Genomic DNA, 19,766 nt, shown 5'->3' on the forward strand with positions numbered 1-19,766 from the left:
GGCTACTGGTTTTTTAGGCAGAGGTGATGAATGCATAATAGAGAATGCTGGAGAACTTACAATTCCAATAGAGTCCCCTACTTCCAAAACAAATAAATCAATGAAAATTACCGTATTTTTTGCTCCATAAGACACACTTTTTCCCTCCTAAAAAGTAAGGGGAAATGTGTGTGCGTCCTATGGAGCGAATGCAGGCGGGAGGCTCTGCTCAGCGCTCCCTTTAAAGAGCCGTGTGGAGCGTGTGTGCGGCTTTTGGGGGCTTTTCCCCGAGGAGGAAGAAGGACAGCTCTGCTCAGAGCTCCCTTTAAAGAATTTTTTTTTCTTGCATCCCCCCTCTAAAAACTAAGTGCATCTTATGGTCAGGTGCATCTTATGGAGCGAAAAATACAGTAGCTACCAACTGATTGATTAATCTCAAGGCTCACTTTTATAGCATGACCAGTAATATAATATTAGTCTGGATTCACAACTTTTCATCAAGGTTTGCCTAGCAACACAAATCATGTTTAGCTACCTTCTGTGCCTAATTGCTGTTTTGGACATTGAAACCGAACACGCCTGCTAGGACAGCTCTGGGCTTGTCTCTTCCAAGGAAACGGCCTTGGCATCCTCATGTCGGATAATCTTTGCTACCAAGACAAGGGCATTACTTCTTGTCCTTTAATACAGCAGTCCCCAGAGGCAGTTTCAAATAAGAAAAAACACATTTGTTGCAATTATCACTTTAAAACCCTAAAGCTAGCTACCTTCATGTAAATAAAGCCAAGGTCACTGCAATACTCCCATTAGATGGAGCCATGAAAAGTGAGTTTATGTACTGCCTTTGTCAAGATGACAGATTTCATCCTCCTCAAAATTTCAGAAATAACCGTGTGAGCTGTAACATCCCTTGGTTTTACTGCCTTTCTAGGAAAGTCATCAAAATATCTGTCTTTTATTTACTTGACTGCAAATGCATGTAACCTTTTTATGTCACACTGAAATCTAATTTTCTGAAGAAGTGAATCTGCATTCTGATCTGGGCAGGTAAAAAAGGCTTGTCCCCAAACTACCGAAAATTTGAGAGGATAACATTTGGGAACTGTGTGCTAAAACTAAAGGATGGTAGTAGTTACATAAGACCAAACCCACTTTTTTTTTTAGAAAGGAAGAGGAAGTCCCATAAAGTATTAATATAGTTTAGTCTGGCAGTGATCCCTTTGGTTCATACTGAGCAAGAATTTAGTTCACATCATTCTTGCCCATTTGTTTACTTGTTCAGTTATTCCAACTACTGTCAGTTTGTTTTTTCAACTGCCCTCTTTCTCTCTCACCATTAGCTTCGAAGAACCATTTGTGCTGGTGTGAAGTAAGAAACAGTTATAAACAGTCTATTAGGACCTGAAGGCACAATGGGAAGAGATAAACCTAGCAGTATTGAAGTCTACTACAACCTCTTTCTTCATCTTAGTTGGAAGATTCGGTAAACACCTGCACCTACAGGGAACCACGCAGAGGGCCTTCTTGGTAGTGGTGCCCGCCCTGTGGAACGCCCTCCCATCAGATGTCAAAGAGATAAACAACTACCTGACATTCAGAAGACATCTTAAGGCAGCCCTGTTCAGGGAAGTTTTTAATGTGTGACATCTTTGTGTATTTTTGGTCTTTGTGGAAGCCGCCCAGAGTGGCTGGGGAAACCCAGCCAGATGGGTGGGGTACAAATAATAAATTTTTTATTATTATTATTATTATTATTATTATTATTATTATTATTATTATTATATCCAAAATAAGCAAAGCAAAATTGCCCTGGTTATTTGGTTTTTTTAAAAAAACATTCTTGACAGTTTCAGCATTTAAACCTTTATTGCACAAGATATAAAACAATAAAATACCTTACAGATGCATTATACATAGACATGACAGACAAAAAACAGCTGAGCGCCATAAGTGGTTCTACACAGCTTCAGTGCTTCTTCATACTGTTAGAGGCACGCAATGCTGCTTTGGTACCTGGAAGAGGTGGAGACTGCCAAACAGCTGAACTTGTGCGCTTGAAATACCTCGGCTTACTTTTGTAGAAGATAGCTTCTAGTTTAGGACTTAAGATTACTCCAAAGAACTTGTTGATGTCTGGAGGGTTGTAGTATTGGTATGTAACAGCTTCATTAAGCTGAAGACCTGAGGAAACAAGCAGTTATTCTGTGAGTAATCCTTCAAGTAGCAACACATCTCCACTTGAAGCACTTCTACGTAGGGAAAAAAATGTGAAACCCAATCTATGAGTGGACTCTAGCCAGCAGCTCAATTCAGCTGCAGCACTCAACGGATCTAGGTATGGCTCGGCCTACATACGGAATACCTCACTGTAATTATCCAATAGTCTCCACCACACAAGCAGACTTATCATTTTGATTCAAAAAAACCCAAAGGAATTAAAAAGCAAGTTTGTCAGATGACCAAATAGAGGCAGGCCTGTAGAACAGAAATTATATTTCAAACTGGGCAAGTTGGCTACACGATGAATCCCCCCCCCCCCGTAAGATTTTATTAAAGCTTTTTCACAATACAAGAAACTAAATAAAAAAAAAACAGAGGAAGAAAGAAGAAAGTGCAGAGTCTTCTCTCAAAGGTAGTTCTTAACCCTTGCCACTCACAGAAAGCGGGGGACCCTCCCAGCTCTCACCTGGGGGTTTGCCTTTCTTCTCCCAGTCTCTCACCCCAGGAGATCTTCCCTTCCTTGGATCTCAATCAGGGTCCTTCGACCAACCATCCACCATCCAGAAAGAGCATCTCATAGAGAGCAATGAAGCCTACATTGACTTTGCTCTCTCCGTAAGGTTGTGGAAAAGGCTCTTGTGTTACCATCAGGGTCTTGTAGCAGAACTGAGCTCTGAGAGATTTGTTTATGTATTTATGTATTAGGACAGATCCAGCAAAAACCGAGAGGACCGTCAGAATCTGAAGCAAGAACCCTGTAATTTCAGTGATACCATTTTGCGGCCACTGAAAACTCACTCTTACCAGTGGCCCATGCAGGGATGGGTTTCCTGGGCTCGCTTTCGTCATCCGTGGAGTCATCGCTATTCAAGTCCATTCCATAGTCATTGTGGTTGACTTTGAGGGACTTGGTACCTTTCAGACCTTGGGGGCTCATTTGACTAGAGCGGCCAGCAGGAGATTTCTGTAATAAAGACGAGACCTGAATGGATTGTTTAATGTTACAGGTGCAGCAATTTGCCAACAGGGCTCTTTGGCTATACATCTTCCAGTTCCAATGTTTCGACCTGTGCCTTTCAAAGTTTCTTATTATGCAACCATCTCAAATGACACTGTGGATATGTCCTCTGGGATCATTAATCACTATGGAAAGCTTATGATTACCATACCTAGAATATTTAATATGGAAGATGGATGCTCTAATGAGCTTGAAGTTTTTTATTTTATTTTCTGTAATGTGTGTATATTATTATTGTTTATTAAATTTATATACTGCCCTTCATCCAAAGATCTCAGGGTGGTTCACAAGATAAAAAAACAGAATACAATCACAAATAAATAGTTAGAAACAAAGCAAAGCAAAACAAAAACACTCATCCCAAATACATTTAAAAGGCCATAGAATATTAATCAGCCCAAGACCTGGTTGAAGAGAAACATTTTTGTCTGGAACCTAAAGATATATAATGACAGTGCCAGGTGAGCTTCCCTGGGGGAAGCATTCCAAAAGCAGGGAGCCACTACAGAAAAGGCCTGTTCTTGTGTTGCCACCCTCCAGACCTCTTGCAGAGGAGGCACACGAAAAAGAGAAGAGAAGAGTAGTTTGGGATTTGCTATCCTGCTTTATCACTACCCGAAGGAGTCTCAAAGCGGCTAACAATCTCCTTTCCCTTCCTCCCCTACAACAAACACTCTGTGAGGTGAGTGGGGCTGAGAGACTTCAGAGAAGTGTGACTGGCCCAAGGTCACCCAGCAGCTGCATGTGGAGGAGCGGAGACGTGAACCCGGTTCACCAGATTACAAGTCCACTGCTCTTAACCACTACACCACACTGGGCCTCAGATGATGATTGCAGAGGCCAGGTTGGTTTATAATGGAAGAGGCAGTCCTTCAGATATTGCGGGCCTGAGCCATTGGTGGTACACACCAAAAGATAAATAGCTAGGGAGATGCTGGTGACTGCACCACAGTACTAAAAGGCACCAGCTATGTAAGTTCCTAAAAATTAAGGCCTGAGATTGGTAGTTCCAGTTTGTGTATCAGAATATGCCACCAGGGAATGGCTACTTCAAGAATGAATACACGAATATACATAATGCAAAAGCAGCCAGTTACATTATACATCGGAACTGAGCTTGTTCCAACATGCTGACACTTTGAAACACCATGAAGTCTAGGACTTCATAGACACACAAGGGCATTACTATATATAGCACTCACAGCTTCCTCCTTAACTGGCTGAAAGAAAATAACTCCAGGTCTAACCAGAACAATGCTGAACTGCATTTTTGCTGGCTTCTAGTAATCAATCCTTCTCCTGCGCTTTTGTGAGTTATTGGAGCTGCACACCAGATACTCACAAGGCAACATGGGGGGATTATGAAGCTTCACCTCCCTCATTCAGGTTGCTGCCAGGCTAAATGGAATAGCATACTGGTAAGTGTGTGTGTAGGGTGCGAGACACCATTGCTCCAAAGTAACCCCCTCAGTATTAGGAAGCACTGCTTCTAAGTCCTTCCTATGGTGGTGCTACAGCCAGTACTTTTTTTCCTTAAAAAATGTTTATGGGTTCTCTCATTTTGACTCAAGAAAATCACCATTTTATAGTTCAAATTGGGAAAAATAAGTACAGTAAATGGACAAAAGTACAAAGATTCACAAAATATTTAGGGGTATGCGTCCCCCCAGAAAAAAGGACTGACAACAGCCATGGAAGGCTGCCTTTAACAAATATTCCCAGTCTTCTTTGATAACAGCAATGAAACAGCTTAGTTCTTCATATTCTCATGCCCCCTTGTGCTCATTTGTCAGAACTGCAGCACCTTTAGAATTCATGTCCGCCTATTGCAGCATAAACAGCTGTAGGTTTCTTCCAATATGTATTCAAAAGAGTGTTATTTTCGATGCCTTGTCTCCTTCAAAGAGGAAGGAAGTGTACAGCCTCAGGAAATGCTTAATGCAGCATCTGGGTCACAAAACCCTATGCCAGTGACAGCTAAGCTGCTGTGCTAGAAGGTGTTGGTAGGGTGAGGGGAGAAGAGAAATAAAAGGTCCCCAAGTTGGAGGCATTTAACATTCAGCAGTATACCACCTGGCTGTTCTTGATCTGCTTTAATCACAGTGTAGGCCCTACTGATGCTTTGAGGTACACTACACAACAAGGATACACTGCAGGACAACTGCTTGCTCTATAGCCAACAAGTGAGGGGAACTGCAGAAACAGACACTGCCCCATCCCCAAGTGCTTACTTAAGAGGCAAAGGGAAGGGAGGGGCAACAGAAGGCAATTTCGGACTGCGTCTGCCCACTGCTCAGGGCATAGGCAGAGTGAATATATCTCCGAGCATAAAACGGAGGACTGCTTTTAATTTCAGTTACTGAAAAGGTGTCACAAGTTTGTGAGATACTAATGGACATCCAAGTCACTTTCCAATTCAAAGTCCAGGTATCTGACCACAGGCCTCAACGATCTATCGCTTACCTGGGCAGTTATATTCAACCATTTATTAGCAGCAGGAACTGTGTCCACCTGCACAGCTTTCTTTTCTTGCTGCAGCTCATCTAGGCGGGTAGAATTCTGTTCATCCTATTGGCAAGATCAGATTTATTAGCTGACCATTCTACAATGGTCTTTGATTCCATCCACTTCACCCAGTTGCATTGAAATTTAGTAGGGTTTAAATTGCATTGAAATTTAAATTGCATTGAAATTTAGTAGGGTAGCCTCTTCAATAGAAGGCAATAGCAGCTATTTTTTGTAAAGATGCAGAGGGTCTTCGAAAAACAAGTTTCTTTTCAGAAAAATCCATTAAGATGCTCCACTAATGTCCATTAACTCTTCCCACCTGCTCCCCCATCATCAGTGAAGCATAATTATGATTGTTACCTTTCCCCTGGGTGACTCCCCAGACACCCATCCCATTCCCTGAAGAACAAATATAAGTGTAAACTCAGTTCTCTTGTAGAGCATATCGTGCAAAAAATGTGCACAAACTTACAATCTGGTTCAGTATGGTGGGAACATAGCTGCACAAGATTAACCCAACACTTTACAGAATTTAAATGGTGTCAGACAAGCAAATACTCAATTCAAGCAGTTCCCATCAGCAGTACAAGGGTCAAGTTGATGTCCTGCATTTTGAAAATGCATCTGCTAAAATTAGAGGGCTTTGTTTACATAGCTGCTGGCAAGTGGGGCTTTATGCACACCCCCACTTCAAATCCTGGCTTTCCAATTCCTTGGCGTACCTTCAGATTTTCTTCCTCTTCTGTAACTACTGCTAGCTCCTGGGGTCTCACCAATTTCTCTTTATCATGCTGTCCATGGTGTCTAAAAAGTGAAAGGAGAGCATACATAAACATGTTTACTTGTGACTAGATTACTAGCAAGTGTGTGTTAGGACTGCAGCTTTAAGCAGTTTCCCTTAATTACAAAATGCATATATTACCCCAAAGAAAGCCATATGGTTTTAGAACTGGCCCTTTTACACACAATTTTGGGAAGTCATCAGAATTGCATGTACACCATTCCATCAAGTGTCCTAGGGTCATCCAACCTTGTAATGGAGGAAGCAAAGTCCTCACCCTTTCCCCTGTTTTGTGCAATTGTGCTCCAGCATTTTCTTAATTTCTCCAACGGTCTTCCACTCTCGATTTTTGTGCCCTTCTTCCTGAAACAAGGAGTACAGAATCAGCACCCACCACAAACATGAAGTGCAGGCGGGGAAATGCCAAGTCCCTGTAGTGCAACGAAGAGAACTCTGCCCCATTATATTTAACTGCTGCTTATGTACACAACAGGAATTGTATTAAGAGAGGTTTTATTGTAACAAGGTTTATTAAAAAACTAAATAGCCAAGCAGAATGCTTTAGAAACAAACCAAGCAGTTCAGACAATACTTCTCAATTCTCACCCACAGGTGCAGCGAAAACCACAGTGGGACTTGGGTGCTTTCTTCATGGCTCCCCAGGAGATACAGAAGGTAATGACTGAGCTAGAGGATTTTGCATTTAATATATCTGAGGGCGTGTGGCAATGGTCTTACCTCTTACCCACATGAATGCTAGGAAGCTAGATGCAAAGACATTGGGGTAGGTTTTAAAAACCTACATATTCTCACCACCAAGAGTCCTTCCACATTTTGCTCACTCCTCACCCCTTCTGACAACTCCTTATGGCCTGGCTTTGTTAATAGGAACCAACAGGTCAGCGGAGATTTAAATGCATCTTCCTCTTTCCAAGGAGACCTCTAGGGTTTGATACTTCAGACAACAGCAAATGCACTTTTCAGGATTACAATAAGACATTGCTCAGGAGTTTGACTATTTCAGTCTCCAGCATGCAGGGCTTAATCCTCCGCCTCAGTTTCATTCTCTTCTGTACACCCCTTCACTTGACATTCAATACAGTGCTCACCATCTGAAGCACCTTCTGTTTTCGCGCTTCTGCTTCCCCCATTTTCTTAGTAGATATTCTCTTCTTGGTCTTTTCCTCTGCTACTTTCTCTTCCCGCACCTGTGTGAAAGATCCTTTCGTATTTTAGTTTTCATATTTCAGACCTCAAGACCATACTGAATAACAATTCATATAGTATCTGGGGAGGGGGGAGGGGGGAGAACAGTATATATATATATATATATATATATATATATATATATATATGTGTGTGTGTGTGTGTACGCGCGCACACACACACATATACAGACACACACACACACACACACACACCCAACTACTTTGAACCGCAGAATGTTAAAAGAATATATTTGACATCTCCTCCAGTTAAGAATTGTCTTTTTTAAAAAATAACATTTTATTGATTTTCCAAAACTAACAAAAATAAACAACAACAATGCAAAAACAAAACAAATTGACTTCCCTCTAATCCCTTCCTTGGTTCTATTATTATTATTATTATTATTATTATTATTATTATTATTATTCTATTATTTATCAAGATACTGCATGTCCATTGTTAAATTTGTAACATATTTAAATCACTTATTATCTGTTCATAATAAAATTACAAGTAATCTTAAAACCCTGTTAATGTATCCTCCAGTTAAGAATTGTCAACCCTACATGCCTGTGAAGTACCGATTTGAGTTTATGATCTCAGTGCCAAGTACCAAGTGCGATCCTGTAGTCAGTGCCAGACCAGAACTGAAGAGACCCAGGTTCAAATCCCCACTGGGTGCAGCTCATGAGGTGACCTTGAGCTAGCTGTAGTCTCTCAGCCTCCCTGGCCTCACAGGATTGCCAGGAGCAAGGCTCAGGAACCAAGTGCCCTCCATATGTTCTTGGACTGCAACTCCCATCATCGTTACCTTGGGTCACACAGGCTGGGGCTGATGTGAGTCAGAGTCCAGAAACATCTGGGCGAAAGTTCTTCAGCTCTTGTTAAGAGGCCAAACCAAAAGTAGCCAATGTGGTGCTTTCCGGATATTGTTGGACTACAACTCCCATCAGCCTCAGTCAGCATGGCCAATAGTCAGGGATATGGGAGCTATTTTCCAGCAACATCTGGAGGCTACCACATTAGTGACCCCTGGATTACATATATACAAAGTATTAACGTTGGGATTGGTAGTTTATTTAATAAAACATAAAACCACATCTCTCAGAATGGATGACACAACATACCAATAGGAATCCGCTTACATGCTCTGACCACTGTCATTAAAAGGCTAGGAAGAAAATGGGACCATCTCCCACCTTCTCGCTCCTTTCTTCATGTTGAGATAACTTCTGCTCCATTCTCCTTCTCTTTTCTTCCCCCATCTGCTCTACCCGTTCTCGAGCTTGCAGGGTCTTTCTTAGACGTTCTTCCCGCTTTCTGTGAGATGTAGAGAAACAGGTGTGTTTATAGTAGAGGCTGGGGAACCTCAGGCCTGGCACAAAGCCCCAATTTGGCAAGCAATGCTGCTTCCCCAAACCACGTCCACCAGGCCCATACCTGATATGTGGTATCAGGTATGGGGCAGGCAGGTAATGCGCCACAGGGAACCTTAACACGCACTCCCAATTGTTCATTAGCAAGGAAGGCTTGCTATCATGGCCAATCAGCCCACTGGAAGTGGCTGCAGTACAGAGCTCCCCATGGGGAACTTGGTAGTGCTGCCAAGCCTTGTAGAAAGCAGGGCTTGAACCAGTTGATCAGTGGTAATTTTATTATTATTATTATTACTATTACTTTTATTATTATTTACTTATATCCTGCCCATCTGACTGGATTGCCCCAGCCACTCTGGGCAGTTTCCAACATAATACAAAAACGCAGCAAGCCTTGCTTGACTTCAATTTTCCTTTGTTAGCATGCTGTACCACCAAGGAAAAATGGTTCATGTGACATCATAGTGATCTCAGGCGATTGACAGTTTCCCCCACCCCAATAAATATAGATGAAATATATTTTCAGTGCTATGAAGAGTTTACACCCGTACGTCCTGCCATATTTGAAGAGAGTTCTCTCTTCCTTTGGCATGACCTCCCCCCACAGGCCACCTATGGTCCGCCTGCCCATCACCTGATGCCACCAGGCTGCTGATTCTTCCCTAGCTTGCATTCAAGCTGGCGATGCAAAGGAAGAATCAGGTCCTCGCTGAGAGTGCACTCCTGAGTCGCCTCCTTCCTTTTAGCTGCAACATGAACTTCCTCAAGATGGACATCATATGCCAGGCTTGGGAAAGGTGGTGTAATTTGTATAAATGGCCTGCCATGCCTAGTTTAGACTGCAGGCTGGACTTATCTAGGTGAATGGCCCCCAGTTATCCAAACGGGACTGAGGGTGAACAGCTACCTACAGCCTTATCTCTTCTAGTCGCCGCTTTTTTTCTTCCTCAACTTTCTGCTTCCTCTGCTGCTCAGCTTCTTGCTTTTTCCGCAAACTCTCAAGACGCTGTCGCTCTTTTGCCTATGATGTGTAGAAAGTTTAGCCTACTTCCGGTTGTGGCAACCATTTATTACTATTATTATTTACTATTATTATTTATTATTGACCCACTAGCCAACAAAAGCAATGTTTTCTCCAACCTCACTACCACGAGTTAAAGCCAGATCAGTACATGTAGCAGTACATAGGTACGTGAAACACCAAAACCTTCCGAAAAGATCCATATGCAGCTAAAATGGGTAGCGCATTTAGGGCAGTTAAGTCTTTTTTAAAAAAAAAAAATTCCCAGGCCACAAAATGAGAAAAATAGTTACTTACAACAAACTCTCCCTTTGGTAGGATGAATATGAAAAGGAAAGGAAAGACAAGTTACTTAGTTTCCAAGTCTAAATGCTAACTAACCAGTTCATTAGAGTGATTCAATAGCAGTTCCTTCTGCCTTAGTAAAGGAAAGGCTTGTGAGAAGATGCAAAATGGCCCTGGGGCCCAGCAAATAACCTCTTTACCTTATCAGTAATAACAGAGGAGAGATGAGGCAAATCCCAATTTGCTGCTTTAAAGCTATCAAAGATCCCAAGTTCCACAGCAGGAATGGGAATTAAATTAAACCAAACCAAAGCTGGGAAGTCCAACAAGCTTAATTTTGAAGAGACTTCAGCCATGCTTCAGATAGGACAAAGGGCAGAAGATGATGGCTTGGTCTGACCGGTGACCTCCCAAATTGGTTTCCCCAAGAGTAAGGCAGACCGATCGAACCCACATGCACAAGTGGAGGAAGAAACTTCTCTTGCTGGTATGCGCTGGAAATTTCCCACGAGGCCACTTACAAAATGACAGTCCTAGCCCCAACCTCACATCTCTCAGTGTGATAAAAGGATGCATAAGCCCACACTGTTAGTTCACCAAGCCCAATCCAGCTGGCAGCAGTTCTGCAAGGTCTCATGCAGAGGTCCCTTGGCCCTGCTACACAAGGTAACTGCAGCTGCCAGGAGCTCAGTGTGTAGCAGACTTTTAACTTGAGCAGCATCCTTGACACTTACCTTGGAGGTAGGCTTACTGGGGGTGCCACGTTTGATGAGATTTTTCATGACACTATTGTGGCCTGCAGACCCTGGGGATTTGAGTAGCTGGCTCTTCTGTATTGTCTGGAAGAAGTTTTTGAAAGGCCGTGCGATCTGTCGGAAGAGTATGGATGTTCTTAGTGGCTGGCCAGTGATGTGGCATCAGAAAAGGGCCATTATGTTGCCCTTGGCATTTACTTACCTTGCCTGGGCCAGATAAGGGCTTGTTTGCAGGAGATGTGGGTTTGTGACTAGGAAGAGAAGCGCCTCCATCCTGTGTGTGATGGCCAGCAGGCAGTTCATCCATTGCTTGTTTATAACTCTGGCTCCTGAAAAGAGCATGAAGTATATACATAGCAATCCCAATTACATAAATTATCCTTGCTGTCAGAGATTTGAAGACTCCCAACGATTCAGCAGGATCAAAAGGTTTTGGGCCTCTTACTCAATGTCCTTTTAGAGGTCAAGGTGCCCTATAAGCAATCCAGTGAAGCTCAAAGAAAACTAGGGAGGGGGAGAGGGATTACAGAGGAAACCACAAAAAACAAACAAAAACCTAGCAAGCACAAGAAACAAAAAACCTTCTATATATTTTTTAATCCAAAATTTCGGGCTCTTCAGATTAGAGTAAATAAACACCTTGATATAGTAACATGTTCAAGAATATACAGTTGTCCTTGGAAGTAGAACGGAATCCGTTCCAACTTCCAAAACGTTCGGAAACCAAAGCATGGCTTCTGATTGGCTGCAGGAAGCTCCTGCAGCAAATTAGAAGCTGCGGAAGCCCCGTCGGTTCGCAAACCGGAACACTCACTTCTGGGTTTGTGGCGTTCGGAAGCCAAAACATCTGAGTACCAAGGCATTCGGGATTCAAGGTACGACTGTATACTGTTATGCCACATGGTTTCATGATAGCCAATTTTGCATGACACTTCCAATTTTGTGTCAATGTACATAACACGTGTTAAGCTTACCCAGCTATCCAAATTTCCTCTGATCTGTTATACTAGGAGATGTTCATTATGGAGCTTTTACCAGTAAAGATAATGGACTGCATACTATTTCTAAGTCCACCCACCTGCCAACGGTGACCCATCGAGTGGGGGGATAAGAAAAGAGAGAAGAATATGGCTAACTGGCTGGACCCATCCTGGAAGAACTCATCTCCCAGAACAAAGGTAAGCTTTCATCAGATATACTTGTGTAACCAATCCCTAACACAAGGCATCATAATACCTTCCAGGAGAACTCTTTCTACCTGAAACAAACTTTTGGTAACTGTATTGACTGGAAACCAAGGTGGATTAAATCAAAGCTGAAAGGAAAAAAGAGAGGCCACACCAGATTATGCTCCCAAAAGAAAACATACCGTATATTCTGCAATTGCTCATGGGGACAGTTCTGGGCTGAATAGTCAGCTCCACAGACCTGGGTGTCAGTAATTTTAGTTTCAGCTGTTTCTGTGGAGAAGGCACAATTAGTTCAATGAAGGATATTTTCCTGAAACAGTATCACAAAAGCCACCCTCAACTGATGGCAGCTAAGGTTAGGTGGAAATCATACCATGGGCACAACGTGTACTCTAGACAATGCTAACCTAGGCATAGTAACAGTACGCCAAGATTCAGGTCTCTTGTGCCTCAATCCTTTCCATTGGAAAGACAAGATGCTAAGCATTTATGCAGGTTAACTTATATGACAGTTCCCCTTTATTCTAAACTTGGAAACACAAGCCATATAATTAAAATTCTAAAGAAACAAAAATAGATTTTTAAAATAAAAAGAAAATGATTCAAACAATGCTATAGTGGGTTGATGGCAACTTCTACTTTCATTTGTTTCACAAAGTCCTATGCTGCGCAGGCAGCTTTGATTGCATGAAGCTGTTTACCTTTACTGAATGATTCCCCTTGCTGCATCTCAAGCGGAACTGGACTTTGCAGAGTGCAACAAATATTCAGACTAGGTGCACCCAGAGCACAAGTCATATTTCGTAGTGTGTTCAAAGCCTATAGGAAAAAACAATGTTTTAACACACAGTGACAGTCTTTCCACAAGGTTGAGCAAGCTGAATCCTAGATGAAGCACATGCATAACTTTTATTAAAAGGTAAAGGACCCCTGACAGTTAAGTCCAGTCGCGAATGACTCTGGGTTGTGGTGCTCATCTCGCTTTACAGGCCAAGGAAGCTGGCATTTGTCCGCAGACAGTTTTTTCCAGGTCCTGTGGCCAGCATGACTAAGCCGCTTCTGGCGCAATGGAACACTGAAACCAGAGCAACTCACACAAACAGTAAAATAAGCACATGCCATTTTTTACGTAGAAAGATGAAAGAGAGAGAAATATTAAAAGGCTATTTCCAAGAAAGCAACTATATAGCACCCAGTGAGGGAACCCAACTGAAGTCAAGGAAATATTCAAACACCAGAAGCAGGAGTCTTGGGATCAGTTTATACTATTAGAAGATCAAATAAAACTTTCTTAGACTAGCACTACAGGCAGTGGTGTCATGGGGGACTAAGAAGAGAAGGCTTGCTTATTCAATTGCTCTCCTAAACAAAGCCTTCCTCCAATATCTGGGCAAAGGCTTCAGTGTGGTCATGTAGGTTGGGCCTACCTGGCTTAGAAAAGACACAGTCAGAGATATGTAAAGTTGAAAGGGACCACAAGGGTCATCTAGTCTAACCCCCTGTAATGCAGGAATCTTTCACCCAACACGGGGTTCTAACCCAAAACCCTGAGATTCAGAGTCTCATGCTCTACTGACATAGCAGGGGTGGTGTCTTGTTTTGGCAAAGGTGAAAAATATCCCAACACAGTAGCAGCCGGCAGTACAGACTTAATTACTTGCATTAGTTAAGATGGATAATGTCTGTTCAGTTGCACAAGGGGTGATAGTTCTATCTTGACACAAGAAACTATGTCCCTGCAATGAGATACTTTTACAAGTCTAATCTGACACCCAAAACAGAAAACAGGGGTGGCAAATAAAAACTTCTTCCCAAGACCACACACAAGTGTTAAGACTCGGAACCTCCAAGAGGCTCATGTCTAAGGCCCTAATTTACTTCTCTACCCAACAGATACAACACTTAGTTTTCCTCTGCATTTTGCACAAGTCTCCAAGTTTCGTTTGGATGCCTTTTAACATGGAGCATCTATCACTAGCCATTCTGACAGAACTAACTGGCCGGTCCTATGATCCAACCGACAGATTCGTACAAGATTATGAGGGAAAGTGATCTGAACTAAAGCAGGTGCAAGGAAAGAGCAGGCAATTCACCAGGTGTAACCCAGTGGATAGCTTATCAATACCTTACCTCACCGGTTTCAGCATTCTGTGCGAAAAAAGGCCTAAGGAGAGGCATTTGACAAAGCGTTACCCATCCCAACAGAGATCAAAACAATGGCTGAATGAGCAGATTAAAACCTTAAGGCACTTCCAAAGAACAACTGACAGGCTACTTGAACAGAAGTTGAATTTTCTGATAGAACAAAGCTGAAAGAACAGCATATTGTGTCCCCAGGTCTAGCAATCTACTTTTTTATGCCCTTCAGGGTGCAACTTCAGAAGTTTAAACTGAACATAAGGCTCCAAGGAAAGGTAAAGACTTTTTGCAGAGCCACTGGTCTTAAAGTGGACAGTAGAAAACAGGAATGGAGAGCATGTAGACCTCCACATGTTGCTGGACTCTGGCTCCCATCATCTCTGACCACTGGGCAATGCTGGTTGCAATTGATGTTGCAATGACATTAGGAGGCCCACAGGTTCCCCAGTCCTGGCGTAAAATGACTTTAAGCTATACGTTTATTAGGAGCCTCATAGTTGCCAAGGGAACAATGACCAATCCTTTGGTCAAGTGTGCCAGAAACACATCCAAAGTGTTAAATAAGCACCATTCAAGCATATATCACAACACATATGTATGCAATGAACCTCTTTATACCCTGGGAACATTTTACCAGTAGATTCCTGAGCTGAGGAGCAGATCGCCACATAAATCTGGGAAGGCGAGGAGTATAGGCCAGACAACTAGGGCTTTCTTGTCAATTAGGACCAAAAGCTCCCTCTGCCACTTGTGACCTTAGTCAAGAACCAAAGTGCAACAGAGTCTTGAGACTGAGGCTACTCCCAGTCTTTGCTCTTCCACTGTAAACTACAGACAGAACCGCAACTCATTTTCCACATTATGAGTATTTTTCTTCAGTGTACATTCCACTAGGATCCATGCACACTAGAGGGCATGACATAGATGCTGTGGGTAGGGTGTTTGATGCTCAACACACATTAGCAAAACACTTGTGATAGGTGCCATTTTATGACCCTGTTTGTTTGTTTTGTTTTAACTGCCACTAAGAAAATTTTCCAGGTAGGGGTGATTTTGGGTTTGGTATTTTTTGTAATGAAAGAGATATAGTGCTAACACATCAGTATGCTATACTGTTAACATTTAAAATCAATCAAAAGAAAAACATATTTCCGTGATTTCCATTTTAGCAACCTTTATCATGGCAATGGTCAGAAATTTGTTTTTTAAAACTTTTTATTATTATTTAAAGTTAAAGCTATAGTAGAATCTTCCAAAGGGCTTTGATTTCTGTCTGTTTGCTAAAGCTTGCTCACCTATGTTTGCTGGTTTCATCATCTATGAATATATCAATGGAATTGTGGCCTGGAGAATAAAAAAGTTAAAGAAAACCATTAGTTGAACAAATGCTTGAAGGGTAAATGTGTGGTTTGCTTCTATTCCTCCCATTAGCAACTCTGTCAGTCTAAGAGGCAGAACTTTAAACATATCAACAAGTTCTGCTACAGTGAATGGTGTATGTGTGTGTATTCTCTCTGGGGTATGCACATACACATGGACAGAATTAACATACCAGCCCATTTGCTACTTGTCTTCCTTCAGCACTTTCACTGTGCATGACAAAGAGCATAGTATGCCACAGGTTTTATTAAATCAGTGTTAGTTAAGGGGAGATGTGAAGCGTGAACTATTAAGGAATACCAGTGTACTTTTCAGTGTAGTTCCTAGCCTGAAAAAAGAAGGCAAATACACTGTGTGTACCAGGGTTAGATATCAAGTTTTGAAGGCCCTCCAATTAGGAAGTGACCCCACACTTTCTATATAAGCAGCATATTGGAGATGCCAATTTCTTTCCCATATGTCACAAACTTAAGGCTACATATTGACAGCTTGCAGAGCCTTACATCCCAGAAGTGAACTGAATTGTCTTTACTTACAGCTTACTTGGCTAGAGGTAGATGAGGAGTCCCAAACTGCTTTCTTCTGAGCAACGCTCTTGTGGATGGATTTCCGAATCATGCTTTTCCTTTTGTTGGCTAGTGAGTATTTCTCTGCGAGTGACACCCGCCTGCTCTTGCGAGGTCTATTTGGAGGGGGGTGGCTTGACTGAGAGTCTGCAGAAGTTCCAGTGTTGTTCTTTAACCCTCGGGAAAACTCTCCCTCAGGCACCATATTAGTGACTAGTTCTTGGGCAGGAAAGTCTTCAATTTCACACATTGCTTTTTCATTCAAAGAAGTGTTTGGAGTGGATGTACGCATTGATCTGACAGCATCTTTTTCTGTGTTTCCCGGATCAGTTGTGTCTGTCAGCACCAGCGCAGAGCTATTTGCTGCACCTACAGCCTCTGTAGCCCCAGGCCTAGCAACTGAACAGCCACTAGAACCCACAGTGATGATTTCAGGGTCTCCATTCATCTCCTCATTCAGTTTTCCTGATAATTCACTATTTTGGCTACAGTCAGTACCAAGTGCTCCACCACCTGCTGGATACATAGTCAACTTGTCACACTGCACTTCTGAAGTTGGTTTAGCAACAGAGCAGGCCGCAAAACCAGACATGGATCTTGCCATCCCCACATCAATTTTTTTCAGTTTCTCTTCACATGGTGACAGACACTGAGAAGGTACTATCTTTACACTGCTTCGTCTTCTAGACAGTCTTAAAAGAGAAACAAGCAAATAAACTTATTGTTAAAAAAAATTAAAATCTAAAAAAAGAGTTTATTCTATGTTAAGCCACAGGGTGGCACCAGATACTGGGATACAAATTTCAGACATTCCACAGAGCTTTTCTCCACTAGAATTGATTGTGACCACACCAAATCCCTCCATTTTCTTTGTAGTGTTATAGACAGGATAAACCTAGAAATTAATGAATGCTAGGATTTTGGTTATTTGTGGTATGAAGGGAGAATGCAAGCTGCAAAGGAATTCCTGGGCTGGCTTATGCAAACCAGCTTGGCTGTGAGAAGAGGAGACTTGCTAGCATTACAAAAAGGTGTTGAGGGGCCACAGAAGGATCCTTTGGCCTGGGGTGTCAGATGTCACAATGGTTGCCAGGGTAACTGTGAGGGGCCAGGAAAGGGGAGTTTTGAAACAGGGGCTTCTGGGCAGAAGGAGGAGGAAGTAAGGCTGAGATCCACCTTAGAGAAGGGGACGAAAGGTCGCCTGCAATGCCGTGGGCCATGCTGTACAATCTAGACTCCCTCTATGCAGGCTGAAGGTGTAAATAGGCAAATAAACCCTATTTCTTAAAGCATGACAGTGTCTGCCGTGTCTTCCATTCTCCAAAGGGACACAGACCTTGCATGTGTGCCTGTGGCCCCATGCACTCTTGCCACTGCTTGGCAGAGAGAGGGGCAGGCACTGGGCTTTTGTAACAATACAGTAGGTTACTCCATTGAATAGTCATTGTCCTTATTAGGTGCCGAGCAAAGGGTAAAACTAAGGCTTGATTTAAGCACTGTATGGTGCTGGCTGATGAGTATAATCTTGAAACAGAGAGAGGAACATGATATTAGCAAAACCTGGGGACAACCACTTTAGCAAGTTATAATTCAGTCCTAGGCAAGTACAGAATTGATATAGCTCTTTTAAATACACATAGATGAACATCTAAAAATATTATATCTCTGTGACCTCTGACTGCAATACCTTTTTCTAGTTATTTCTTTATATTCATCCTTAAAACATGAAGATCGTTTCTTCTTCCGATACTTCTTTTGAGAAGGCGTTCTGGGCATCAGCTCAGGCTCAGCACTGAAGTTGCTATTAAAAACAATCTACTGAATAATTGAACTGAACCAAAATCAAAAATAAAGATTGCAAGTTGCATTCAACGTTTGGCATACTCAAGAGGAAACCCACTGAAATTAATGGACATTACTAATCCATTGCTCCCAATAGGTCTAGTCTAGCCTCAGCAAAGTTTAGTTGGATTCAATACTATACGCTGGTCCCTGTTTCAGAATAAAATCTTAAATATTATACTGCCATTCTAGCAGGCCAGAACATGTTGCAATACCAGCCAGTTGATAGTAAAAGAATAATATATTCATATGTATTTATCACAGTGAAAGCCACTGAATCCACATGCAGAAAAGCCCCTCAAACAGTCAGTCCTAAACTTCTGATGCAAATACCCAGCTTACGCCAGGAGCAGAATAAAGCAAAAACAAAAACAAAACCCACATGCCAGAGAGACAGCTTTGGTTTCCAACAGACTGGTACTCTGCATTTTTTAAATCTCTTAAGAATAGTGCAGAGCTTATGGCACTGGTGGAAAAAGTCATACTCCCCTTTTATAAGATGCTTGGGATTCAAGGGTCAAAGCCTAAGCCCACCTATCAAACATCTTCAGGGCTTCGTCCTCGATTTCCCGCAACCACACCAAGCATTTATGTTCAGCATTGAACAAGAATTCTGTGAACTTCCGACTACAGACATCTAGAAGATGAGTGGGGCCTCCTGCCTCAGCCATGGCACTGGTTAAAACAGGAGAAAAATACATTAATCATTGCATTCTGCATTTGATTACATAGTGATTTCCTCCTAGCAGCAGATAATATTGACAGCCAACCAATTTTCTTACAAACGTGCTTGTCTGAGTCTACTATGGAAACTGAAGCTGAGCGAGCACGCTAACACACCAGCAAGACAAATGAAGAGTAACCATCAACTTATACATATGTAATGTTAAACAAATTACATCATGCAAAATCAGTAATAGGGAGAAACTAGGAAACCAACGCTGCCCGGGTTTTCAATACGGTTAGGAACGGTTACTTTTCAACTAGCCTGATTAGATTTTGCTTTTAGAAGAGTTAGATTAAGCGCCATTACGTTTGCAAATTGTTTAACTCCTTTGCTGCTTGCCAGGGGCTGAATGGGGAGAGAGCTTCCAGGCTAATATAAGAAAGGGAAAAGAGGATGAGCGCAAGCCGCTCCCTCCCTACCAAGATAAAGGAGTCGAGCAAAGCTAGAGGAAAATGCTCAAAACCTGCTAGTTAATAGCAAATCCAAGGAAACAAACTTAAGTTCTCCCTTAACTTAAGTTCTCCGTCGGCTGCCCAGAAAGAGGCAAACTGCAAACCCTGCACCCTGCAGGGAGCACACCTAAAACTTGCACGGTAAGTGCCTGAATTCTTAAAAACAACACAGCAGAACGCCCCCCGCCCGCCTCAGCGTTCGAAGCGAGCGCCCGCCCCCTCGCGCGCTTTCTCACCCCTTCTGCCGCGCAGCTACATCGCGGCTCACGCGCAGAGAGGGCGGGTTATACGGATAGACGACGCCTATTGGCTGCAGCC

At 42.5% G+C, this 19,766-nt stretch overlaps 1 protein-coding gene across 3 annotated transcripts; it reads right to left on the reverse strand.

The window, feature by feature from the left end:
* Positions 1-1,826: 1,826 nt before the first annotated feature.
* On the reverse strand, positions 1,827-19,747 carry LOC310744534 (inner centromere protein B-like). Of its 3 annotated transcripts, XM_083575966.1 has the most exons (19): positions 19,169-19,747; positions 18,804-18,944; positions 18,115-18,228; positions 16,398-17,119; positions 15,777-15,825; positions 14,473-14,506; positions 13,044-13,161; positions 12,522-12,612; positions 11,355-11,481; positions 11,132-11,266; positions 10,410-10,421; positions 10,003-10,112; positions 8,915-9,035; positions 7,616-7,714; positions 6,784-6,869; positions 6,448-6,529; positions 5,681-5,785; positions 3,004-3,163; positions 1,827-2,160 (listed from the first exon to the last, which is right to left on the reverse strand). In XM_083575966.1, exons 1-19 carry the CDS (start codon positions 19,171-19,173, stop codon positions 1,946-1,948), a joined length of 2,526 nt encoding a protein of 841 aa, XP_083432092.1. In that variant the 5' UTR covers positions 19,174-19,747; the 3' UTR covers positions 1,827-1,945. The 3 variants fall into 3 exon arrangements, with proteins under 3 accessions (XP_083432092.1, XP_083432090.1, XP_083432091.1); XM_083575964.1 differs by lacking the exon at positions 19,169-19,747 and having other exon boundaries at positions 18,804-19,107; XM_083575965.1 differs by lacking the exons at positions 10,410-10,421; positions 19,169-19,747 and having other exon boundaries at positions 18,804-19,107.
* Positions 19,748-19,766: the final 19 nt, after the last annotated feature.

Source organism: Podarcis filfolensis, assembly GCF_964270895.1.
Source record: "Podarcis filfolensis genome assembly, chromosome: 1".
NCBI lineage: Eukaryota > Metazoa > Chordata > Lepidosauria > Squamata > Lacertidae > Podarcis > Podarcis filfolensis.